This window comes from Perca flavescens, chromosome 12 (assembly GCF_004354835.1).
Source record: "Perca flavescens isolate YP-PL-M2 chromosome 12, PFLA_1.0, whole genome shotgun sequence".
Taxonomy (NCBI): domain Eukaryota; kingdom Metazoa; phylum Chordata; class Actinopteri; order Perciformes; family Percidae; genus Perca; species Perca flavescens.
This window is the reverse complement of record NC_041342.1, coordinates 23,335,706-23,359,731: the sequence shown is the minus strand read 5'-3', so window position 1 is coordinate 23,359,731 and position 24,026 is coordinate 23,335,706. Positions and strand designations below refer to the sequence as shown.

The window sequence follows — 24,026 nt, the reverse complement described above, 5'->3', positions numbered from 1 at the left end:
TAGGCCTATATGTTAAAGGTGGTTGGTAGCATAGTTTAACAGCACTCTAAGAGGAGATGGGATGTATTATAATGACAGTCAGGAGACTCAGCAGCAGCAGCTGATGAAAAATTGGATGAGTGTAAGTTAACTTCCCCCCCCACCACACAAATACAGTAAACCCACTGGGTTTGTTTTAGCTAAAAACCCATACCCATTCATTGTGCCACCACATGTAAGCTGAGATGAAATTCTCACTTTACCAGGAACCATAGTTTAAGCATTCATACTCAGCCACAAACTTACTCACTGTGTCAGCAAGACACAAAACTACATCTGTAAAACAGTACAAAGTTTATTTTAATTGGCTTTTTATTAAAAAAAAAGTCCTAATTAAATTCAGCTCTGGTTTTAGCATTCTAAGATCAAGTCCATGCGTCATCAACAAGACTGTGCAAACAAGCTGTATGTGCATCTCCATGGGATATTCTACAACCTAAAACAGCAGTAGTGGTAGTGTGCACACCCCCACTGGTGAGGTGCAGAGCAAAAAGGGGCTGGATACAACTTAAAAGAATGAGGTGCCCGCTGATATGCTACAACCTGCCACTTAATTATTTTTGATGAATTTAAAAAAAAAAAAAAAAACACAAATATACATACAATAGATATAGATAAATAAAATATAAGCATACAAAGTAGTTTTTATATAATCCAATAAATAATAAAGAAAACACAATTACACACTCATGCTGCACATTTCCCCCACATAGGCTGACACACACAGTTCCACCAAAATTAATGTTTCCAATCTGCCGGCCAGAGTCCATCATAAGCCCTGTTGAATCTCTCTGTCAGTCACATGAGCAGTAGGTCCTGCAGGCAGTCCCAGGTCACCCACAGCCTTTCCACTAGACTATATTGGCAGTAACCCATAGCCAAGCCAAAGCCCACATCTGTTACATAGTGTCTGGCAAGCAACAGCCAGGACAGGCTTACCAGAGCGGCCCAACCCACTACTAGGACCCACATGGACGCTGTGTCCACAAGCTGGGCGAGCAGGAACCGGGCACACATGGCCGCCCGTGTGGCGTGGCCTGAGGGGAAGGAGTAGCGTTCCACGAAGAAGTTGGAGAGGATGTCGGAGCGGTTCTGAGCAGGCATGCGACGTCTGACCAGAGTCTTCACAACTCGGACCAACAGCAGGTCCAACATCAGAGCTGTGAGAAGGAGAAATACAACACTGGTTTGCTTTACAGGCTGAACTCACCTATTAAAAAAAAGTAAAAGCTTTTTCTTGTTAAACATTTCCCCCAACAGCAATTGCTTTTTATAGTAATCCATTCTAGGCTCCTTCTTAATTGAGCAGTTATCTAACCTTCTTATTTACTTATCTAGAACTCTATGTATCGCTCTATACCCTTTAAAAATGGTTAATAAGTATTAACAACTATGTTTTTTAATGCTTAATAAATCACTTACTAATGCTTTCAGATAAAAACAAAGTTTTTGTGGGAAAATCCCCTTGGCTGGTGTCTATCCTTTCTGTAATAATGCAGTTAGAAATGTTGATACTCTATTAATAAATGCTCATGAGGTTGTCACTTTTGAATAATAATAATAATAATAATAATAATAATAATAATAAATTGAATTTATATAGCGCTTTTCATAGACTCAAAGTCGCTTAATAAGCCTTCAAATCTGCAGTTATAAATTTTAATTTAAAAAAAAATCCATTTTACTCAAAGAGTAAAAACACAAAGCAAGTGTTTGTCCAAGAAAAAGTTGAGTTCCACAACCTGGCAACCCCAAAGTTGTTAAAGTTGTTCCTACTAATGGCTTATAACCACTAATAACATTAGTTACAAAGTGATACCTAACGATGCTTTACGTTATTGAAGAACTCTTTATACTGTATGTGACTTTAGACAATATTATGGAAATAGTAACAATACCACACTAATTCAATTGTTTATGTTCTCTCCTATGAAATTATATTAAATGAAACCTTTGACCTCAATAATTTCTCAGCCACAGTATTTCCAAAACACAGTGGCATCCTATGTGCCAAAAATATCACTGGTATTTCACCACAGCACAATACAGTATAACTGACTTGATCTCAAAGCTGTCAGTCAACATATATAATCTATACTTGCAAATAAAGCATCAGCCATGACTCAGATGCTATCAGCTGCAGCTCAAAAGAGGAAACTTTCCATGGCTGCGCTGATGCGGGTTCTATAGCTCTACGAATGCATTATTGCACACTTGGGTGGACTGATATGTTGTGTTATTTTCAATAGCCATTAACTTTGTTATGTTGTGCTATTTCAATAGCCATTAACTTTATTCAGCTCAACTAAACCACTTATGACTACCAAAGGCTTCACTTTGGAGATGGCATAAATGTGCGTAATAACGCACCGACTTTACCCGCAGCTAATGGTGCGTAAACAGACACCTAAATGATAGCAGGTTGATACATTAACCCATAAGACTATATACTGCGTTCAGGGAAGTAGGTTTCGCAAATAAAGACGTGTTTCTTTGAAGACTAAAAATATCCAAACTGGCGTGCCAGTTTTGTTACAGCCCAAATGTGCATATTAAATATACAAAGTTGGTCTGTTGGTCATGGCAGTTTTAAGAAGCGGCTACTTGACTGAATAAGGCATAAAATCCATTCCTAATTGGATTGCAGAAATCCAAACCAAAGCCTACTGGAGTCATTCTTGATGAACAAATATCCAAACTATCAACACACATTCGCTCACCCAGGGCCAGATTCAGCATGATCTCTTGCTCCGCCACACTCTCTCCGCGGAGCAGAGTGTACACAGTGCCGATGAGCCACGGGATTACATGCCCAGAGAACTCCACCAGCCGCACCAAGGGCCGTATGCTGCCACATGGAGACTCCTCACAGGCGCACACTCCGAGCCGCTTGGACAGCCACAGATCTATCGCCAGCAAAAACCGGAGCGTTATAGTGAATATCGGCTGGCTCAGACGGACGGAGAAGTCTCCAGGTTGCGCTCCAGAAGAAAAATAAGAACAGCTGGAGCCCCGGCGGCGGACATGGCACTCAGATGATGCCCGGCTTCCACGCACAACTCCACGACAACTATTCCGTCTGGTCGATGGTGAGGACATGTTCGTGTGCGAGACTTGATCTATCCGCCCTTCTTTATCGACCACCTGTGTCCAGTAAAGACTTTAATCCTGCTGCGCTGCGACGCAAAACATCCTGCAAACTGGAGGGTCTGGATACATACAGGGGTTACGATCTCACCAGTTCAGAACTGGGTTGCTCTGGTCACGCGGCTTCATGGTCCTTCCAATAAACATGTAATCAAACTAGCATGGAGTTTAAAAGGAACTTCTTTTTTGAAGTGTAACTTCAAAAACAAATGCACTGCTCTATGAATGTTGTCGATTTTATGATTAAATTGCTTAATATACATTAGTATATTATCGTGGAGAAGTGTTCCAGTGCTGCACTTATAAATAAATAATAAACTATGTAAATCCTCGGTAGGAAACCGGGCTATGTGCGTGCGTAAATTGGTCATTTGGAAACAGCTGCGCCAATCAAAACGCGACCTGAACGCACCGCATTGTACAAATCAGGATGTGGTCTATTATAAACTGCCCTGTGCAGTTCACAGTGTATGCTTCTGTAAATAAAGTAGCTGGTTCAGCGGGAAGTTTCCGCCTCCTCTTCATCTTACGCATCTGTCATCAGAGCTGCTGCGGAACAGACGGAACACCTTCACGGTCACACTGAACATGCCGGGACTGCTGCTCGGAGATGCATTTCCTGATTTTGAGGCGGAGACCACCAATGGCAAAATTAAATTCCACGAATTTCTCGGTGATTCGTAAGTAGGCTTCCTGAATGGATATTTTTGGTAATTGATTCGCAGGCTTATCGATAATTCAGTTCACGAGAGGGAGAGAGAGAGAGAGAGAGATCAGTTCCTGATTTCTGACTTCTGCTTTACACCTTTGCTTACAATTTATACATATAGTATCTAACCCTGTACACATATAATGGTGGTATTGTTGCCTATAAGTGCTAATGCCATTAAAAATAATAATCTATAATGTGGTGGACAAAAAGACAAATTAATCTAACAAGTTAAGCTGTTTGTGACCAGGTCATGGGGTACTTGATCAGAGAGTGAGATGATCCAAATCAAAAGCATCAGTAAGCTGACCAGGTCAGAAGTCAATCACGGTGAAAAATCACATTGCGGACATCATGAGAAAAGTCCCTTCTCTCGTCGTTTTTGAAACGACGAGATTTGAGTGATACAGAGGTCACATCCTGTCGGTTTGCTGGCAGATGCATCATGCAGCTTAGCCTATTGTGCAACCTAACTATAAGAAACAACATTCACCACAATATTAGACATTTATGTCAGATGAAAGCAAACGGAATCAGATTGAAACCTGGTTGTGAAACCCCAGATTGCAGAAGCACTGACCCGGACATACATCTGACAGTAGCTCACCCATCTCGGTTTCCATTCCAGATGGGGAATCCTGTTCTCTCACCCCAAAGACTACACCCCGGTGTGCACCACAGAGCTGGGTCGAATTGCAAGACTGAGGAGCGAGTTCAGTAAACGCAACATTAAAATAATCGCCCTGTCCATCGACACCCTGGAGGATCACCACGGCTGGACCAAGGTGTGAGCACTACTACATACAGAAGGGTGTGTTCAAGACATACAGTACAGGCCAAAAGATTGGACACACCTTCCCATTCAATGTGTTTCTTTATTTTCATGACTATTTATCAAAACTATGAATGAACACATATGGAATTATGTACTTTCTTTTTTTGATAACTCTGCAAACCCTTGGTGTTCTCTCAATGAGATTCATGAGGTAGTCACCTGAAATGGTTTTCACTTAAAGGTGTGCTTTGTCAGGGTTAATTAGTGGAATGTTTTCCTTTATTAATAAAAAAGCAAAGGCTGGCTACTTTGAGGAATCTAAAATATAAGACATGTTTTCAGTTATTTCACACTTATTTGTTAAGTACATAACTCCATATGTGTTCATTCATAGTTTTGATGCCTTCAGTGAGAATCTACAATGTAAATAGTCATGAAAATAAAAAGGAAACGCATTGAATGAGAAGGTGTGTCCAAACTTTTGGCCTGTACTGTAGTGAGCATCAAGGTTTTGACTTCCGAGCTGGTAAAACGTATGTAGTGAGCTCTGTCTTTAGGGTGAGCAATCCAGTGAGCAAAGGTTTTTTCAGGTCAAAAGAAGTATTCCAATTCTTTTTTTTTTATTTTTTAGGAATTAGGCAGGTTACACATTACCCTTGTTTTAACAGTGGATTTGATGACTACTTGTACTTCATTTTAATGTTGCAGGTCCTAACTACACCTTAAAATTTAGTCATGTTAATGATGTTGAAACTACACTTATATATAACCTAGATCTAAAAAACTTTGACTTTTCAATCAAAGTTAACCCAGTGTTAACATGGACAGCTTGACGTGTTGTGAACCGTTGTGAAATTTCCAATGCTTACTAGGAAAGCACCCAAAAGGTTCTGAATGAGAAATATCAAACTCTTACAATATTTTTACAGACATAAAAACCTTACAATTTTGCAGGACTAACTGGGTTTGGTTTTACTGGATTATTTCACAATTTCAGTGGAAAACTGTAATTATGAAAGCAATATTTATTCCAGACTGTATTAGTTGCAGTTATGGGTTGTTCAAATTCAAATTAGCATACTGCGTAGATTACCTATTTTACCTGTGTGTGTTGCGCTACATGAGTTTCCTTTAAATATTTTTTTATCATAACCTATAGATGTTTATAAGAGACAACAGAGCTCCATCAGTGTAGCACCACTTTGGTTTAAAGAACTTACTGAGGGCTTGTGTCTCTGTACTAACTAGGACATCCTGGCATACAACTGTGAGGAGTCTGCTTGCTGCTCGCTGCCCTTTTCCATTATAGCGGACAGTAAACGCGAGCTGGCAGTGGCCCTGGGCATGTTGGACCCAGATGAGAAGGACAAAGATGGCCTGCCGCTTACTGCCCGCTGTGTAAGAGTCTTCACAATCACAATTTCCATATTTTAGAGGCAGCATTCCAACTTAATATCTTATCTACGCTCATGCCTATAGAATACTTATTAACCTTACCAGGCTCTATCTCTCTGTCTCTGTGTTTGTGTGTAGGTGTTTATTATTGGCCCCGACAAAAGGCTGAAACTGTCACTTCTCTACCCGGCCACCACCGGACGCAACTTTGATGAGATCTTGCGAGTGGTGGACTCACTCCAGCTCACAGCAGGGAAACGAGTGGCAACACCTGCCGACTGGAGGGTATGTCACACCTTTGAAAGTGACCTCAATTTGCATCAGTCATTTCGGCAGCTGACTACGGCGATAATAGATACAGGAATTGACCTGCAGCTGCCATGCAGAATAACCTAGTTTCTTTTCTGTGCCGGTCTTCCTCCAGCCTGGAGACTGTGTGATGGTCCCTCCCAACATGTCTGAGGAGGAGGCTGCCTCTTTGTTCCCAGCTGGCATCTACACCAAAGACCTGCCCTCTGGCAAGAAGTACCTGCGCTACACACACCAGCAATAAGCACGGGCAGAGACAGCACTGATATTCAACACTCACTTATGTCACACTTAATAAAGCAGCTGGCAATCATGGACCTTCAGGACCTTGAGTTACTGCTAGTTTTTGTCCCTACCAGGTAGATAGACAAGACAGCAGGCATCCCAGTTGTGACAAAATGGATGGAATAAAAATGAATGCCTTAAGGAATATGTAGGACTTTTCTAAATTAGAGATTTTACAGCATTTATAACTCCCAATAATAAAAGCTACTATGTTCAGCCCACTTTTCTAAAGGGGGATGGTTTTTGGAAACATATGGGGTTGAGATGGGAACACATTTTTAATTTAAATATATAGCAAACAGTTTATTACAGTACAAGCCAAACGTTTGGACACACCTTCTCATTCAATGTGTTTCTTTATTTTCATGACTATTTACTTTGTAGATTCTCACTGAAGGCATCAAAACTATGAATGAACACATATGGAATTATGTACTTAACAAAAAAAGTGTAACTGAAAACATGTCTTATATTTTAGATTCTTTAAAGTAGCCACCCTTTGCTTTTTTTATAACTCTGCAAACCCTTGGTGTTCTCTCAGTGAGCTTCATGAGGTAGTCACCTGAAATGGTTTTCACTTCACAGGTGTGCTTTGTCAGGGTTAATTAGTGGAATGTTTTCCTTTATTAATAAAAAAGCAAAGGCTGGCTACTTTGAGGAATCTAAAATATAAGACATGTTTTCAGTTATTTCACACTTATTTGTTAAGTACATAATTCCATATGTGTTCATTCATAGTTTTGATGCCTTCAGTGAGAATCTACAATGTAAATAGTCATGAAAATAAAAAGGAAACGCATTGAATGAGAAGGTGTGTCCAAACTTTTGGCCTGTACTGTATATACAGTATGGCAGAGAAGTTTCTGTTTTGTAACAGTGCTATCATATATGTATTGTCTACCTATGCACATCTTTTTGGATGTAAGAGGAAAAGGTGTACGTTGCTAGTTACGCAAAGGATGCAAACAATGTTATTTCCATGCCTGTGTACTCATTTTATCTGACAGGTGTACTCCATTAAACACAGTTAGTTACACATGTTTAAACTGTTTAGTACACGTAGAATTGTCTACTTTCACATAACTGATTAGTTTAACTATTTTAACTTTGCATTGGGTTTTCCAGGCCAAACTATACATTTCACTAAAAGTCTTGTTGATTTACTGTATCTATACTCTGAAGGTTGAGTGTCTGATATAAAAAATGTCACCTGTGTGGGACAATGAAAGGATTAAGCTTAATTTTTTTTAGCCTAAAGAATGATTTAGCAAACAATAAAAATTGCTCTGTCGTGACTTCTGGACACTACCTTTCAGAAGCACCTGCATGAGTTTGTTAGCTTTGGCCAGCAGCACTCTCCATGTCCTTTCTCTATCATAAGGTAGTTCTGTTTGAAGGCGGCTGTTAACTCAGCTGTCTGGGATTTGGCGTTCCCTCTCACCGTGTCCACAGCATCAGTGATGAGCTTATCAACTTTGATCTTGGGAACTGCCGGTAACAGAAATAGAAGAATAAGATAAAATGCAGTGAAGACAGAACAAAGGACAAGCTGTTTAAAAATGTAGGAGTTGGAGCACACTAAATTATATATCATCAGGTTGGAGTGACAGTGAAAGGCATGAGCACAGTTCTGTCATTTTAATTATTAAGAATAGGTGAAGGTGACAGTACATGATGGTATTTGACTTTGGATGGAGCGGAGGAGCCACTCAATCTGTTGACATCACCGCATGCACTCCTGTATCCTCCTTTTAATTTTGGGGCGGAACAGCAGCAGTGGATCTAAAAGGCAGACAGCCATGGAAAGCTCCAACAGCTTGTCTAATAGAGGTCTCCTCTACTGTCATCTGCCAGGTGGTTTGAATTCCTGCATGTGTGAAGTCTTAACTCTGGCACCACTCACCAACTCGGAATCAACTAAACCTGCTGACAGATATTAACCTCAGAAAGCTGTTGTCCTCCAAGTTATTTTAATTGAGACGAAAAGTAAAAGCAGCAAGGCTAAGACTTCTGTTCTCATTTTCAGTGTGTGGATTTGTCATCACGATTACGTCAGAGAGAGTCAGTTCCAGCTCAGCCGCCTCCCACCAGCAGTGTCATCCCTGGTTCATGAGGGCCTGGTACTCCCTCTGGTGGGCGAACAGTCGCAGAAACACTTTGTACTTTCTCTCATAGAAGCTGAGAAAAGTAAGACGTGCAGAAAATGAATAAGAAATGTGTTGCATAGAAATCTAGGTTTCACATTTCATTGTAATAATAAAACATGCAGACTTCTTACATAGTGAAGTTCCCTCACAACCTAACCTTGACTGTGCTAGTCCAACGTTATACATTTTGGTTACTTGTAACTCAATCAATCTTTATTTGTATAGGCCACTTTGCACATTCAAATGCAATGCAATTTGCTTCAAATTAGAAATAAAATTATAAGCATAAAATATATAGTTTTTAAATTGCATATATGTAGAGGACATTACATGAATAGACAGAATAAAAGGAAAGGTAGAAACTATTTTTTTAAAGTGGTTCCTATGAAAAGGTGAGTTGTTGAAGAAGCCAACATTTGTTTGGATACAAATTTTTTATATGATGTATTCTTATTGAATTGAGCATCACATATATTTCATACATTTATGTTACTATCCCACAGACCATTACAACAACCATAACTTTAACCAAATACTAAAAAAGAAATCTCTCTGTCTCACCTCTGGAGCTCATAGTCAGGCTGAACAACTTTCCCCACTTTAGCCATTCCCTTCATTGCCTCCTAAAACATAAATAGCAAAGACAAATATCACTCAATAAATCATGTTATGCACATTTCGTTTCAGGCCAGCCGTGACCCAGTTATATTAACACCAGCCAACTGCAGTGGTTTGGTTGTGGTTGAGTTTATGACAAACGCAGTGCAGGGCTTCTCTACTGTCTGAACCTACTAAATCCAGCCAGTTGACTGTGTGCAGCCAAGAGGATCAGACACAACAACTGCCTGCAGAAGTTATGGCTGAAAATGGGTCGACAGGTGCTGCCTAGTCCAAACAATAACGTCTTATTTTTAGTATATCTGGCTTAAAGGCTTGCCGTTCTCTTGTGCTCCAAGCTCTGGTACTGAGACACCAAGGGATGATAGCTTGACCTCGCAAAAGATTTAATAATCACTTTACATCTTAAACACGCTACGCGCAAATCTTCTCTGTGACTGAAGCAAAAGGAGCCGTGCACTTTATAGTTTGTGTTTTGGTTCCACCCAGCAGATGGAGGCATTGAGCCAGTGCTAATGAGATCTGTGCTGTGTGCCTAATGGCTTGGCATTTCACATTTTGAGGTCCATTTTATTAGACTACAAAACAAGAAGATTGGATCGCAAACTGCTAAATATATTACAAAATAAACACTTTTTTTTTTTTTTTTTTTTTTTTTTTAAAAAGGGACACGCCACCGATTTCGCACATGAAGTTTACTCTTCGTGAGGAGTACTACAGACTGTGGAAACAACTGTATGTCTGCGGTGTCTCTGAAAGAAAAGAAGAAACAAAAAAACTTATTTGGGGTTTGGCTTGAGACATTTTAACAATAATAAGTCTGCATTACAAACAGGAGGTGTGTGGCAAAGAATTTCTAATAAGAAGTTTTACTCTCTCTTACTTCCGGCTTCTGAACTGGTTGCAGTTCCACCAGAGTTCCATATAGGGGGCGCTCACAGGCCAGTGCAGAATGAATGGAGGTCTATGTAGCTATACCCCTCAAAATCCACTTTTCTCAGGATATAAGTTTTTGTCTAGTAATTTGAATGTTGCTTTCAAAAGGGGAGGCTAAGAAAATACACACTGCTGGGTGTTAGATTTTTTTAAAAGTGGCTTTTTTGTTCTAAAAAGCCTTTTAAAATGTCAATGACGTCATACACATGTACAGCCAGAAATACTGCTTTACGGCAAGCTCTGAGTCGCTTCCTTTTTTCTCTCGAGGCATCGACAACACAGCGAACAGGTTAGGCTCTCCCCGTCATTACACGTGCTAGAAAGAGTTTTGCTAACGTTTTGAAGACCACACCCAAATATTCACTCTGACATTCTGGTTCTGCTTTGGATGCCGTCAAGCAGGATCTCCGATCGTAATCAGACCTTCACTGACCAATCAGCATTCATTAGCAGAATACTAGCGTGTTATGGGCAACAACGACTCAACCTGTAAGAAATTGAAAGGACATAAGTACTCGTTCATTCAACTTTAATCCATGTTGAACTTGCAAAAACTACAATCAAATCTGAGATTGTTCAACGGCAATAAGGCGAAAGAGACAAATTTAACCATCTAGCTCCATAGAGTCCCATTCATTTTGCACTGGACCACGATCACCCCCAGTGGAACTCTGGTGGAACTGCAACCGAATTCAGTACAATGGAGCTTAATAGGTAGTTTGTGTGTGGTTTGCAAGAAGTGGGCATTTAGGAGGTAGGGGTGATTTAATTAAGAGTGCTATCCAGTTGGGAGATGAAGGATCTAGTGTTGTGAACATATGCAAACATTGTATTCTTTTGGGAACCACACACACACACACACACACACACACACACACACACACACACACACACACACACACACACACACACACACACACACACACACACACACACACACACACACACACACACACACACACCCTCCTCTCTTATGCAATATTCAGCACAAGGATACTGGTTTATACTATTTTTACCACTTGCATGAAGTAGCAAACGCAAATTCCCACTGTGACTATTCATGATGTGAAGTGTATTACCATTGCAACACTACTACACCACATTTCCAGGTCCAAGTTCCAAGACTAATTACATATTTTTGACAATCTGTGTGATTTTGTGTGGTCTTTTTGTAAACAAGATTCAGGCACAGATGAAAAGGGTAGGGACGTAGGGCTGTATGTATCTTGTAATCTAGTAAAAACAAAAAAAACAACTGTACTTTTTCCAGGCATTTTTCATAACATGACTCACCAGCAGTGGTGTGAATATTGGTACATTCATTAAGAACCTGTCTTTAAAAGCACACAAGGCTACTCCAAATTGAACCCAACCAATTAAGTCTTAAAAGCCTTTTCTGCCTAAGCCCCTATCCATTGTATGCCCTTAGTTATGATACAGTATGTGTCGGTGTGCCACTCCACCTGTATAGTGCTGTAGTCCTGTGATGCACATGCACCCAGGATTGCTGCACCTAATAACACCGCCTCTGTCTGGTCAGGCAACACCACAGGCAATCCTGAAAAGGACAATATTGAAAAAGAGTGGATTTGGCTAAAGCCCCCATGGGCAATATAGCAAAAGTTTTCATAACAATGTGTACAGTTCAGTAAACATTTTAGAGAACCTAAAGGTTTTCTTGTGTTACCATTATTTTATATTTTTGGGTACAATGTCTATTTAGCTAAATTGTCATTCACAATATCAAAGCTTTTCTCCGTCCCTTAGTTAGTTAGTATTTTATACCTGTAGCGTTGGCGTGTATCTGGACAAACAGGGCGTTTTTGCTCAACCCACCACACAGGAAGAGGGTTCTGATGTCATGCCCTGCGTCTTTCATGGCCTCCAGAATATGAAGAGTACCAAGCTGAAACCAGATACGAAGATAAAAGGGGAATCAGGTTACAAGTAAACAAAGACAACCTTCCTTCGCACTTTAAGGTACTAGGTTGTCAGATTGAGGCTCAGAGTCTGAAAACAGAAGACTCACAGCAAGGGCTTGTATAGTGGCCAAATAGAGCAGGGCCAAGTCATCCAAGGTTTGGGACAGGGGCAGTCCGATCACCTGAAAAACAGTAATGTGTCGTTCGAAAATGTCTCAGCGCTCAATAATAGGAGTCACCAGATGGGTGCATTCACCAACAAAGGGTTACGGGAAAGCAGAGCTATCATTGAGGGTCTGGTATCTCAAATCACCAGTGATTCAGTCAAAACAATATTCAACAGTTCTGTTTCCTGGCTTCCTGCTTCCTGGAACTATATATATGGTCTGGAACAATAATTAGCTTACTGAACACAGAAATCATTTCAGTGGCTCAACTGTGACGCACTTTCATTTTAAGTACCAAGTTTTATTCTTTGCACTGACAAAATCATAATACTAAAAAATGAAAGGAGATATCTGCACACCAAGAAATTCTGATATTTTGGTATGTGATGAGAACTGGCCCTGAGCCTGACTGTGGTGCTTTGTGACATAACTGCTACTTGCTATAGATAGTCAAGTTGTAATGCATACTTAACCTTACTAAACTTCTTATCTTCCCAAAAAGCTTTCTAAACATTATTTAACGTCAGCTGAACAGAGATGACAGCTGCGGGACGCGCAGCACTAAACGCGTCAGCTGACCTCTGCTGTTTGGTGAAATAATTTTGTTTTAAAAATTTTGGAAAATACAGTCATTTAGTTTCATTTAGATGAGAACAATATCAGAGTGGTATCAATGTTCTCATCTAACTCTCAAAAAGAAAGCAAATGACCGGATTTCCCAAAATGTTAAATGAAACTAATTTCATAATACATTCTACAAGCAGCTTCTTGGGAGAACACACGACTAACACCACGTTATTTCTATCCTTAAAGTGACTATATGTAACTTTTTAATGTTTCTCAAGCTCTGTCATTTATTCATTCAATGGTCTTCCATGACCTGTAACAGCAAACAAGACTAACAGTGAAAAGAACGCTATTTTTAAGTAAGTAAGTAAGTAAAGTTTATTTATAGAGCGCTTTCACAGATAAAAATCACAAAGTGCTTCACAAGGTACAACCACATTTTATATAGTTTTTAGTAAGGCCTCTGTAAGGCCATAGTGGGATATTACGAATCCCACTATGGCCACGCCAAGACCCGCCCTTCAATAGCATTCACACACTACTGTTGGCCAGGCGTCCATGCTTCCATGTAGAGGTCCTATCCCCTGACCAATCCCCTAACCCTAACCTTAACCTTAACCACTCGAGGTCAAATGCCTAACCCCAACCAATCGTGCTGCTTCGTAGGGCGGGTCTTGGCATGGCCATAGTGGGATTCGTAATTTTGCAGCCTGTGTTAGCGTATCCAGCCAGGTAAAAGGTAGCAGGAGATTTCTTTATATGGGCCTAATTGTATTTTAATGTTATTTTATCTGTTGTAGTTATGGCTGAAACATCACAGGAAAGCAGGAAATTAAACAAAGAACAACAAAAATCTAAAAGGGAAAGTGAAAGACAAGAGTCAACTTCGGTCAGGCTTTTAACAGATGGAGAATGTGGTTGTACGTCAGTTGCCAACATTAAATTACGTTAGCGTGGACGTTTTATTCATTTTGTCCGCGTTTGTGTTGGCATACTATTTTCTTTTCCCTTGTCCCCCTGTAATGTTACTTGTGTAAAGCTTTTGTGTGTTATTATTATGTTGGTTGCTACAACAAACTCTGAATGCTTTGGCTCGAGACATAGTGACAGTGATACCCAGTTTAGCTCACGAGACATCCAAAGTAGTCAACACTTGAAATGCTTATTCTCTTATTGTAAATTAATGATTTTCTGTCTGAGCAAAACATTCATCGTGACTATATGACCTCTGGGTAATGCTAACTCCGTAATCTACAGTGGGCAATACAGCACCGTAAAGAAAAGACCTTTACGACAGCAGGTGTTGTTGTAAAAACACCACCGCTTTTGTCCAAAGTGGCCGCTAGAATCAAAACAAACTGAAAGTTACATATAGTCACTTTAACTAATTATAATTCTTCATTTACTAAAACAATAAGATTGGACCACTGAAGCATACTTTGTACTAAGTATGCCTCTGTAGGTTAGTGCAGTAAATAAACTTAAAAACCCGTGCTTTGATAAATAACATATTGTGTCATAAGTCACATGAAGACGTGACTCATGTTTCCTCACCATGCCTTTCAAGGTGGGGTCAGCCAGGGGCGATCTATTCCCATGGAAGTCCGGCCACACATGAAGACTGGAGGCCAGCAGGTCAACAGTAGTACGGGAGTTAGCCATTGAACTCAGATGGCTGTTCAGATAGCTGTAGATGTTCACGCCAGTGAAGGGAACTCTGGGGGGGAATTAACAGTTAGCAAAATAAAGAGCCCAGTCTGATGAAATAACATTAAAGATGTTGTATGGACAATCATTCATTTAGAAAATGCTTCAGGCTTTTTCCACTGAAGACATTTTAAAATGACATAGGAGAACAAGCACAGGTGTTACTAATAACATCTTTTTAAGTTAAAAAAAAAATCAAACAATTAAAAAAATAAATCACTTCATTTGCAACGTCCAAATTATAGTCAAGTTGTAATGCATACTTAACCTTACTAAACTTCTTATCTTCCAAAAAAGCCTGCTAAACATTATTTAACGTCAGCTGAACAGAGATGGCAGCTGCGGGAGGCGCAGCACTAAACGCATCAGCTGACCTCTGCCGAGCCTCTTCCTGGAGCTGTGTGTAGGCGGCGTGGCCCTTCACCATGTGCTCGATCTGAGGGAGGAGAGAGCAACACAGTTTAACGGAAAGGATTACAGATGACACGATACGTTTCAAAAACATTTACAAATTCCCATTTAGAGTCACTGGAGCTTACAGTGATGTTATAGAACAGACAGGCTGCTTTTAAACGTTGTTGTTTTAAAAGCAGGAGAATACTGAGTGAGTGGCTCACGTCCGGGCATCTTTTCCGTACATTTACACATTGATTGTATACATTTTGTCTCTACTTGCATCAGAGCAGTAACAATTCCAAATTGTGCTGTACAATTAATTGTCTCAGAATAATAATAATAATAATAATAATAATAATAATCACAATTATTATTATTATTAACAACAATATAATTGTCTCTTTCAGTCAAATTTTAAATATATATTTATTTATTACTTTTTTCAAACTAATTAAAGTTTTGAATGAATTCCAGGATACATCATATACATTTTGGTTGTATCACTGTTATGTGACCCAGATAATGTAAAAACTAAAATACACAGCCTATGAAGTAAACAACGCCCCACTCAAATTTTTCTAACTGTATCCACCCTTTTCATTTTTGTTGCTATGAACGTGTATAGGGTCAAGTGCCAACGACTAACAATTGAGATAATTAAAAGATATAGTCCGAGCAATAATCACTTAGCCTATATAATTACAATTTGGCATATCTAAACAAAATGAACAATTATCAGTCATATGCCTTAACGACCTTAGCTAATATCAGAACCCGCGATTATGTAAAAATATCGACAATTAGACAATTATGTACTAATTGTTACAGGCCTGACTTGCATACAGTTTTCTGTTGCTGCACAGCAAAAAGCGGCTCAGTGAAATCCTGCATATAGCTTGACGGAGGACTGACCAGCCTTCCTGTAGCACTCTGTCCTCCCTCGTTGAGCCACATGCCCGGCACCATGGCAGACAAGCAGGGCCCCCACACTCCTGGCACAAACAGGGGCTGCTCGCTGATCTGATGCATATGAATGAAAAATGTCATGTCTCAGTTAGCACCGTATACTTACAGTCTACAAAGAGATAGGTATGGCTGTAGTAAAAAGCTAACAGAAATACTGTAATGGAAACCTATTTAAGATTAACAAAAGAAGAAGTGAAACTTGCACAAACATAGGTTTACTTACATCTTTATAAATACTATTTAAGTAGTTGCACATGGTTTTTCCCAACTTGTAAATACGTTTGTACATTCTTTCATTTGTATTTTTTTTTTAATCTTTCCTTTTTGAATATTTGTTCTTGTACTCTATCCTATTTATTATTCTTGTATATTCTGGATGTGTCTGATATTTTGCTGCTGTAAGAACTGTAATTTCCCAATTTGGGATCAACAAAAGTCTGTCTCATCTAATCTAATCTGCCGACAATTTGCTTAACTACTCAAAGTTACGTACTGCTATTAACTGTGCAGGCAGGATCATTTAAGTCTCCATACAATAAAAAAAAAAAAAAAACAATAAAAAAACAAAAAACAATAAACATATGATGCATGTAAAAATGACTTGTGAGACAGAAACATTCAGGGTGGTCCTGCTATCACCATGAATGGGAAAGGTTATTTATTATAATATTACTTTTGATAGATCGCATAGTATTAGCTATGTTTTAAATCACCTCCAAGTTCAGAAAAAGTGTGCAAATGTCATGGAGTTCACACCATATCTATACTATACTATATTCAAGAGCATTTTTCAAAAAGTCACACAGCAGGTGAAATGTAGCTATAAACCGCTCACCGCCATGTGACAGGTTGACGTTCCACAGATCATCGCCATGCGGGAGGTGATTGGTTGGTCCTCACAGGGTAAGTGAAAGCCTTTTACATCTGCACCCATCACGCCTGGAAAGAGCAAAATTACACATTTTAAATCAGATTTTAGGAACATCAGAATTTTTATTTTGCGGGGGGGGGGGGGGGTAAAAAACACACATTATATATCTTTTTTTAATTCACAAAACTCCTGTCAGAGCATTGGTCAGGGTCATATCCCAATGATTAGCAAATGAAAAGCTTTAAATCTTTTTGAAGTGTTTTTTTTTTTATCTAACTTTCACATGAAATTCAGCAGTGACACTAACTGCTGGAATAATGTTTGTCAAGCTGGTTTGAGTTTAAGGTGGAAGGTTCTTCTACGCGCGGGGGCAGGGGGGGGTGTACATCAATGTGACACGCATGACAACTAAAAGTGCAGAGTGTTTTAGCCTCTGACTGATACGACAACGTGGGATTGGCAGAGGTCAGAGGGCAGAGTTCAGGAGCAGTTTATCTCTCAGAACAAAACCAGATGGTTAGGATTTCTGAACCAGAGGAATCGTCGACTGCTGCTCACAGATACAATAGCTAACCATTTTAAACAGACATCTGTTTGCTGCATTTAATTAAAATCTTTGTAAGTTACCGCAACGTCCCTGCTTGAAATCTAATCAGGGATCTTTATTACATGTCATCCCCATCTTCTATCACCTCCACTGATATCTAACATTGCAAAAATGCAAAACAAATTAAACAAATATATATGTATATATATTTTTTTTTATCTTGACTAATTGGCTCAGACTAAAACTATTGGCTCAGAGGGTCATCAACATTCTGTAGGATGATATTCAGGTTCCATAGACCCCTGGGCTTTCATCTAACACCACAGACCACAATTACTTTAAAATGTACCGTCATTTACCCCAGAGAATGAGCCCTTTGCTTTTGGGACATTTTATTGTCTTGCCTCAGGTGCCAGACTCAGGTTTTCAGCTTACACCAGATCCTGAAACTATTCCAAGAACGTGCTGTGGATACTTACATTCCCCTGAGATTGAAATCTAGTGTTGACGAGCCCATGACATTCTCTATCACCACAATTATGCTAAACCTGATACTTGTGCATAATAAATATCAAAATGTTACCAGTAATGTTATTTGTTTTGTTTAAGTTTATTTATGCTCCCTAATGGACGGACATTTTCATTTTTGACACTCCAAGAGGTTCGTCTTATACCCACCCAAAACGTGAACTTTACATATAAACATTACATTTTCTGCCTCCCTCCTTCCTTTGGCGTATTTTTGAAGTCTTAAGGTCTGGCAAGATTGGTAAACATTAATTTGCCCTGTACATCTTCCTGATAACGTTACAGATGATGTTACAGTAATGAGAGTTTATATTTTAAAAACTATAAACTCTCAAAGCTATGTGGAACATGCAAAGCTACCTACATCTTAGAAAAAAATAGATGTATTTGGAGAGGAGACTGGTTCAATAAACAGGTTTAGAATGTAATACCAAGGCCTCCAGCATGAGCATCAATGACAGAAGCACCAACTGCAGTTCCCGGCTCCAAACCCAAATCTGCTGCTGCCTCCTGGGTGAGTCCGTCTCCCAACGGGATCCCTGGAGAACACGTCGTGCTGCCTGGTGTTCGAAAACATCGGAACATAAACGCTCTGTGAGATTTCTTAGCAATATTTTCAGATGTTCTTAAAATCTTACATGCAATTAATAGCCTGCAATGTTCATTTCTTTTACCTATTTTGGAAAAGTTGTTTTCGAGGATATCCTCCATTCCAATGCTAGTCCAAAAACCAGCATCCCATCCTTCTGGAGGGCAATACGTCCATTTACACAACAGAGTACATAAAGACCTGTGAAACAACACCAAATAGTACTGTAAAATGTCTCATCATCAAACATGGGGTCACATTAACTGCTGTAGCGGCCTCCGTTTTGAAGCTAGAGAGAAGGGGGCTCCATAACGCTCTAAATTTAGGGTAATTATGGCGAGGGGAAAAACTGGCATGGCCATTTTCAAATGGGTCCCTTGACCTCTCACCTCAGGATAGCTGAATGAAAATTGGATCTATAGTTACCCACAAGTCTCCCCTTTACAGACATCCATGCTAATCCCACGCAGGTTGGGGAAAAACCATAGACAGTTAATGAAATGGACCAACAGTTCCTAAAATGCTAGTTAACATTAGTAATTAAACTTAAACAGCTAATGTAAGTCAAAACTGCCTGCAAGCTTCTCCTGTACTATACGGTAATTCCTTTACTATGCGACAAGAAGTTGCGTGGTTATGACACAATCGTTAGCCTATTTTTATAAAAACGTCTGCTACGGAGCCATAACGTGAGATACAAGGTAATGGAGCCTTTTATACATTGTCGTGTTTCTTTAGAAATAAACAATGGACAAATAGAGTCTTTAAACGCTTCAGATGTAAAGTTATTCACTGTCAAAGTGACGTTAAAATGAATGGCAGTCAATGGAATGCTAATGGCGGGTGAGAGCTAGGTAGCATCAAAATGGTGCCATAGGAGCTACGCGTTGCGAAGAGAGGCTTACCCCCTTGGCAAAAACTAGGGCTGCACAATTAATCACAATTTTATTGAAATCGCAATATGAACTAATGCAATATCCAAATCAAAAAAAAAAAAATCTTTGTTTGGTACAGATCCTCCCAAAAAAAAAAAAAAAAAAAAAATCACACTTATATCATTTTATATATATATATATAAAATTTTAATGAAAATGAGAATAATGATACTAAATTCCCTCCAATATTGTGAATCATATCGCAATCGCAATATCAGTCAAAATAATCGCAATTAGATATTTTCCTAATATCGAGCTGCCCTAGCAAAAACCATACTGTTTTTTTAAATTAATTTTTCTGGGCTGTTCCGCCTTTAATTTTGACAGGACAGCTAGGTGAGAAAAGGGAGAGAGAGGGGAAAGACATGCAGGAAATAGTCACAGGTCGGATTCAAACCCTGGACCTTTGTGTCGAGGCATAAACCTCTCAGTATAGGTGCGCCTGCTCTACCCACGGACAAACCTAGCCACCAAATGTCAAACGTTTTTGATACCAAATCACAGCATGATTTTCCGGTGGTGTTCCTCAGGTTCTTGGTGTCTTAATGTGGTTTATTTTTTTAACAATTATTTTGTTAAATACATTTTTTTGAGTGGTAAAAAATTAACAAATCATTGTAAACAATAACAATGATTTATGACTGGAACTAAACTTGACACACAGTGCTGAGCGGCATCTCAAATTAATTTTCAGGTTCCAGACAGCTTTCAGATGATGTAAACTACTTACATGTGCATACCCTGTTAATCTTTTATTTAACCCTGAACATCTGCCACGCCCACCCACCCACCCACCCACCCCCCTCTACAAAATGTGGGCGGACTGCTAAGAGATTTACAGAATCTGGTGAAGGCCACAGTATCAAAAACAGTTTGTCCATGATAAAAGAAACATTTCTTGGAATTTTGCCTGCTTTAGAGGACAACTCTATTCTTTGTTTTAAAACAGACATTTGATAAAAGGATAGGCCTAATGTTTCATGAGCTTATCTTCCCTTTATTTTAATATACAGTATTAAAATAAGGGGAAGATAAGCTGATGAAACATTATCCTTAACAACAATTTGTAGATTACTGTAAATGTCGAGCTCATTTCAATCCCACTCTGAAATTTGTGTATTAAACACTTTTACACATGTAAACAGATGGTAAACAGATGGTTTAAACGATCAAACAGTCACAACGTCCATCATCGAGCAAAGCTCACCGTGTCAAAGAGCCTGTTGCCTTCCAAGACAGGAAGTCTGGAAGGTCGAAAAAGTGTCCAGCTTTGTTCCAGCAGCTTTCTCTCAGATTCTGATTAAAAGACAAGAGAAATGTGTGCTAGTGAACCCCATGATCAGTGAGCAGTAACAGCACATGCATGTAATAACAGACCATAAAACCACCTTCAGGAAGCGTTCATTTATCAGATGCTTTCCCCTGAAAAAAGGTGGATAAGGCTGAAAAACTAAAACAACACCACACACATGCTGACAAACCAATACAGAGAGCAACAATAAAACATATAGAGATCAGTGGTCCTGTGTTGACCTCGCTCACCTCTCACCTCTTTGAGCCAGAGCAGCTTAGGCGGTTGCATCTCTGGTGACATGACCCCTCCCACCCTGCTCAGGACTCTGTGGCCTGTGTTGGTTATACGAGCAGCCTGCTCTTCAGCGCGATGGTCCATCCACATCACCACGTTCCTTTGTCTGTCACCTGGGAAAGAAGAGAAAAGAGGAAGGGGGTAGGATGCAAAATGTAAATAAAATATACCAAATAGCCAATACTGCATGGACTGAACACCCCCAGATGGAATTCTAAGATTTAATTCTTATATTAGGAGATGATAAACAAAACTCTGACTGGGATATATACTGTATGTTATATCTACGTAGCATATAATCAGTCATTTAACCTCAATATTGAGAATTGAAAATTAGCCGACTGGCTAACACTGGCGCATTTACAGAAATGTTGATTAATGTGCATTGTCCTAATATAAATAAATAAATCTTCTTCTAATATCTGGGCCCTGACCCCTGCATCCATTTTGACTAACTGAAAAAAAAAAAAAAAGAGAAACATGAATCCCAACCAACTCCAGGGGTTCTGTTCTATAGCTTACCCTGACCTTTAACCTTGCTGTGGAGCAAGGTTTTTACCTTCTGGGATCAATACTGTATCCTATTACATTAGACTAAAACAACACTTGCAAAACTCAACAACTGAAAGGTTTCATGCCAAAATGTAACATTTTACAATCAGCATTTTAAAAACATTACTAAGTCCACTCTTAATAACCACAGTGTGTACTTACTTAGGTGTAAATGGTGTTTTCCCGGAAGCAAAAAAAACATGAGTGATGCGTGAGGTACAAGGGTCAGGCTATAAAAAGGGAGAAAAATGTTTCACTTACCATCCTGACAGACTGGCACAGGCTGGAAGCCTTGGTCCAAAACCACTAATGAGCAGGTGGCATCAAAGCCGATCCCTCGTACTTGACTCCTCTCCACACTTTGGGTAACTCGCTGGAACAGAGACATTAGGTCAATGCTTTTACAGATTAATAATATCTGTGGAGTGACTGTAAATTGGTATGTATGAATACATTAGCAGGCACTGCATCATAGCTCATTTTACATTGTGTGCTACAGTGACATAATTACAATAATTGAGCCCTGATTTATTTTCACAAATGATCAGCGTGCTTGAATGGATAAACAGTCGCAATACTACAAAAAGTAATAGATAAAAGCTTGCAATATTAGTTAAAAGTAATGGATAAACAGTTGCAATATTAGCTCAAAGTAATCGCTAAATTAGCAAGAATGCAAAGTTCACCAAAACCGACCTAAACAGTGACAATTCAAATTGTATGAAAAGAATAATCTGACAATATCCATTTTTATGTTTTAACAGATTTGGAACATGAAGAGTGGGGTCTACAGTAGTTTACAGCAGGGATATTCAACAGGGGGCCCGGGACCCCTAGGCAGTCCTGAGAGTCAATGCAGGGGGGCCTCCAAATTATTGTTAATTCTTTTTTATTCTTTTCAAAAATGTTAAAGTCTTAACATGAATCCAACATATTATTAGCAAATATAAATCCAATCAAGGATAGGCTAACTGGCCTAAAGGACAGGTGGTCACTAAGGTAGCCATCCACAGATAGTTAATCCTGAGGATTTACTGTGCCACAAGTATATTTTCATATGAAAACATGATTTATAAAAGCATGCCAACAATTATAAGGCTATTTTAAAAGCTAAGTATTCTATGCAAAAAAAGGTATATAAAAGGCTTTAGGTCGCCCTACATGTAATTGTTGGCCCAGTTAAATATGCACCTTTATTTTATACAATATAGTAGGGGGTCCCTGCTCCGTCTCTCTTTCAGTTAAGGGGTCCTTGGCTTAACAATCGTTGAAGACACCTGGTCTACAGTATGGGTGAGTTTATCTGATAGGACTGGGGGGTGCCACGGCACTGAAGAGGCCACCCTACCTTGACAACTGTGCAGCATTTCTCCCAGATCTCAGTGGAGGACTGGACATAGTAGTCAGACTGGGGCTCCCAGATGCTGATGGGCTCCTCTGCAGTGCTCTTTATCAGACCAGCTCTGGTCACCAGTGCAGCCCTCACACTGGCAGTGCCCACGTCCACCCCAACATAATAGACCTCCGCCATGAGGAGACGAGCTGAATATGTAGAGCACACAGGGGTTAATTATTGACCAGGTTACACTTCCAATGTCAACATTTAATGGACTGCTTCGAAACAGATGGAAGTAAAAACAGATATCAACGCATGTATATAGTACATTTGCTTTTAAGATGTATTGTGTATGTTTTGAAACATCATCGTCCTCAACTGAATATGATAACGCTTTGCAGCAACAGAGATTTTCTACCAATGATTTGCACAGAATAAACATTTTAAATACACACAACATACGTTATTAAACATAGAGGACATTTGTACGCGAGCTAGAACAACATCTCCGAACTTACCGGCAGATCAAAATCTCATTTCAGCGCAGGAAACATCACTTCTGAGTTTCTGGTAAGCGTACTTTGTGCTGGAGATGGTGGCTGCGACGGAACGCGAAACCGACCAAAAAGGGCAAAGTCGATTTTTTTCCCCCTGCTGAGCCGTGTAAAGTCTTCTAGACCCATGATCTAGACTAGGGGTCTCCGAACTTTCTTCATCTGAAGGCTACTTTAAAAAACTAAAGTGGACGAGAGCTACTTGCATCACATCGCTTAGCTTACATTTATTTACATAACACATATAGTCTACGATTGAATGAAGCAACTTGTTTGTACACGTGTATGAAATTGCAACAGGCCTACCCAAAGTCCAAAGCAAGTCAAGCACCATGAATGGGTTATTTTCGTCTTATGTAGATGTTTTTAGATGACAGCTTTTTTTTGCAGGATTTTATCAAATGTGGGACACTAACATGTCATGTCATTATTATTTTATTA

The 24,026-nt window shown here is 39.5% G+C and overlaps 3 protein-coding genes across 7 annotated transcripts; 1 reads left to right on the top strand and 2 right to left on the bottom strand.

Annotated features, from left to right (window-relative positions):
- Positions 1-333: 333 nt before the first annotated feature.
- LOC114566087 (phospholipid phosphatase 6) lies at positions 334-4,748 on the bottom strand. The gene is made up of 2 exons (XM_028594433.1): positions 2,760-4,748; positions 334-1,199 (listed from the first exon to the last, which is right to left on the bottom strand). The coding sequence occupies exons 1-2, from the start codon at positions 3,136-3,138 to the stop codon at positions 838-840; spliced, it is 741 nt and encodes a 246-aa protein (XP_028450234.1). The 5' UTR covers positions 3,139-4,748; the 3' UTR covers positions 334-837.
- Positions 1,170-23,668, bottom strand: fggy (FGGY carbohydrate kinase domain containing). 5 transcript variants are annotated; one of them, XM_028594431.1, is made up of 17 exons: positions 23,550-23,667; positions 23,044-23,237; positions 21,957-22,068; positions 21,105-21,256; positions 20,763-20,851; positions 18,706-18,821; positions 18,463-18,591; positions 16,921-17,024; positions 16,032-16,139; positions 15,098-15,159; positions 14,571-14,733; positions 12,390-12,464; positions 12,146-12,266; positions 11,824-11,918; positions 9,368-9,429; positions 8,711-8,837; positions 1,170-1,199 (listed from the first exon to the last, which is right to left on the bottom strand). In XM_028594431.1, exons 2-16 carry the CDS (start codon positions 23,224-23,226, stop codon positions 8,756-8,758), a joined length of 1,653 nt encoding a protein of 550 aa, XP_028450232.1. In that variant the 5' UTR covers positions 23,227-23,237; positions 23,550-23,667; the 3' UTR covers positions 1,170-1,199; positions 8,711-8,755. The 5 variants fall into 5 exon arrangements, with proteins under 5 accessions (XP_028450232.1, XP_028450230.1, XP_028450231.1 ...); XM_028594429.1 differs by lacking the exon at positions 1,170-1,199 and adding an exon at positions 7,500-8,147; XM_028594430.1 differs by lacking the exon at positions 1,170-1,199 and adding an exon at positions 8,207-8,582.
- Positions 3,611-7,044, top strand: LOC114566088 (peroxiredoxin-6). The gene is made up of 5 exons (XM_028594435.1): positions 3,611-3,866; positions 4,524-4,680; positions 5,919-6,068; positions 6,204-6,350; positions 6,490-7,044. The coding sequence occupies exons 1-5, from the start codon at positions 3,775-3,777 to the stop codon at positions 6,616-6,618; spliced, it is 675 nt and encodes a 224-aa protein (XP_028450236.1). The 5' UTR covers positions 3,611-3,774; the 3' UTR covers positions 6,619-7,044.
- Positions 23,669-24,026: the final 358 nt, after the last annotated feature.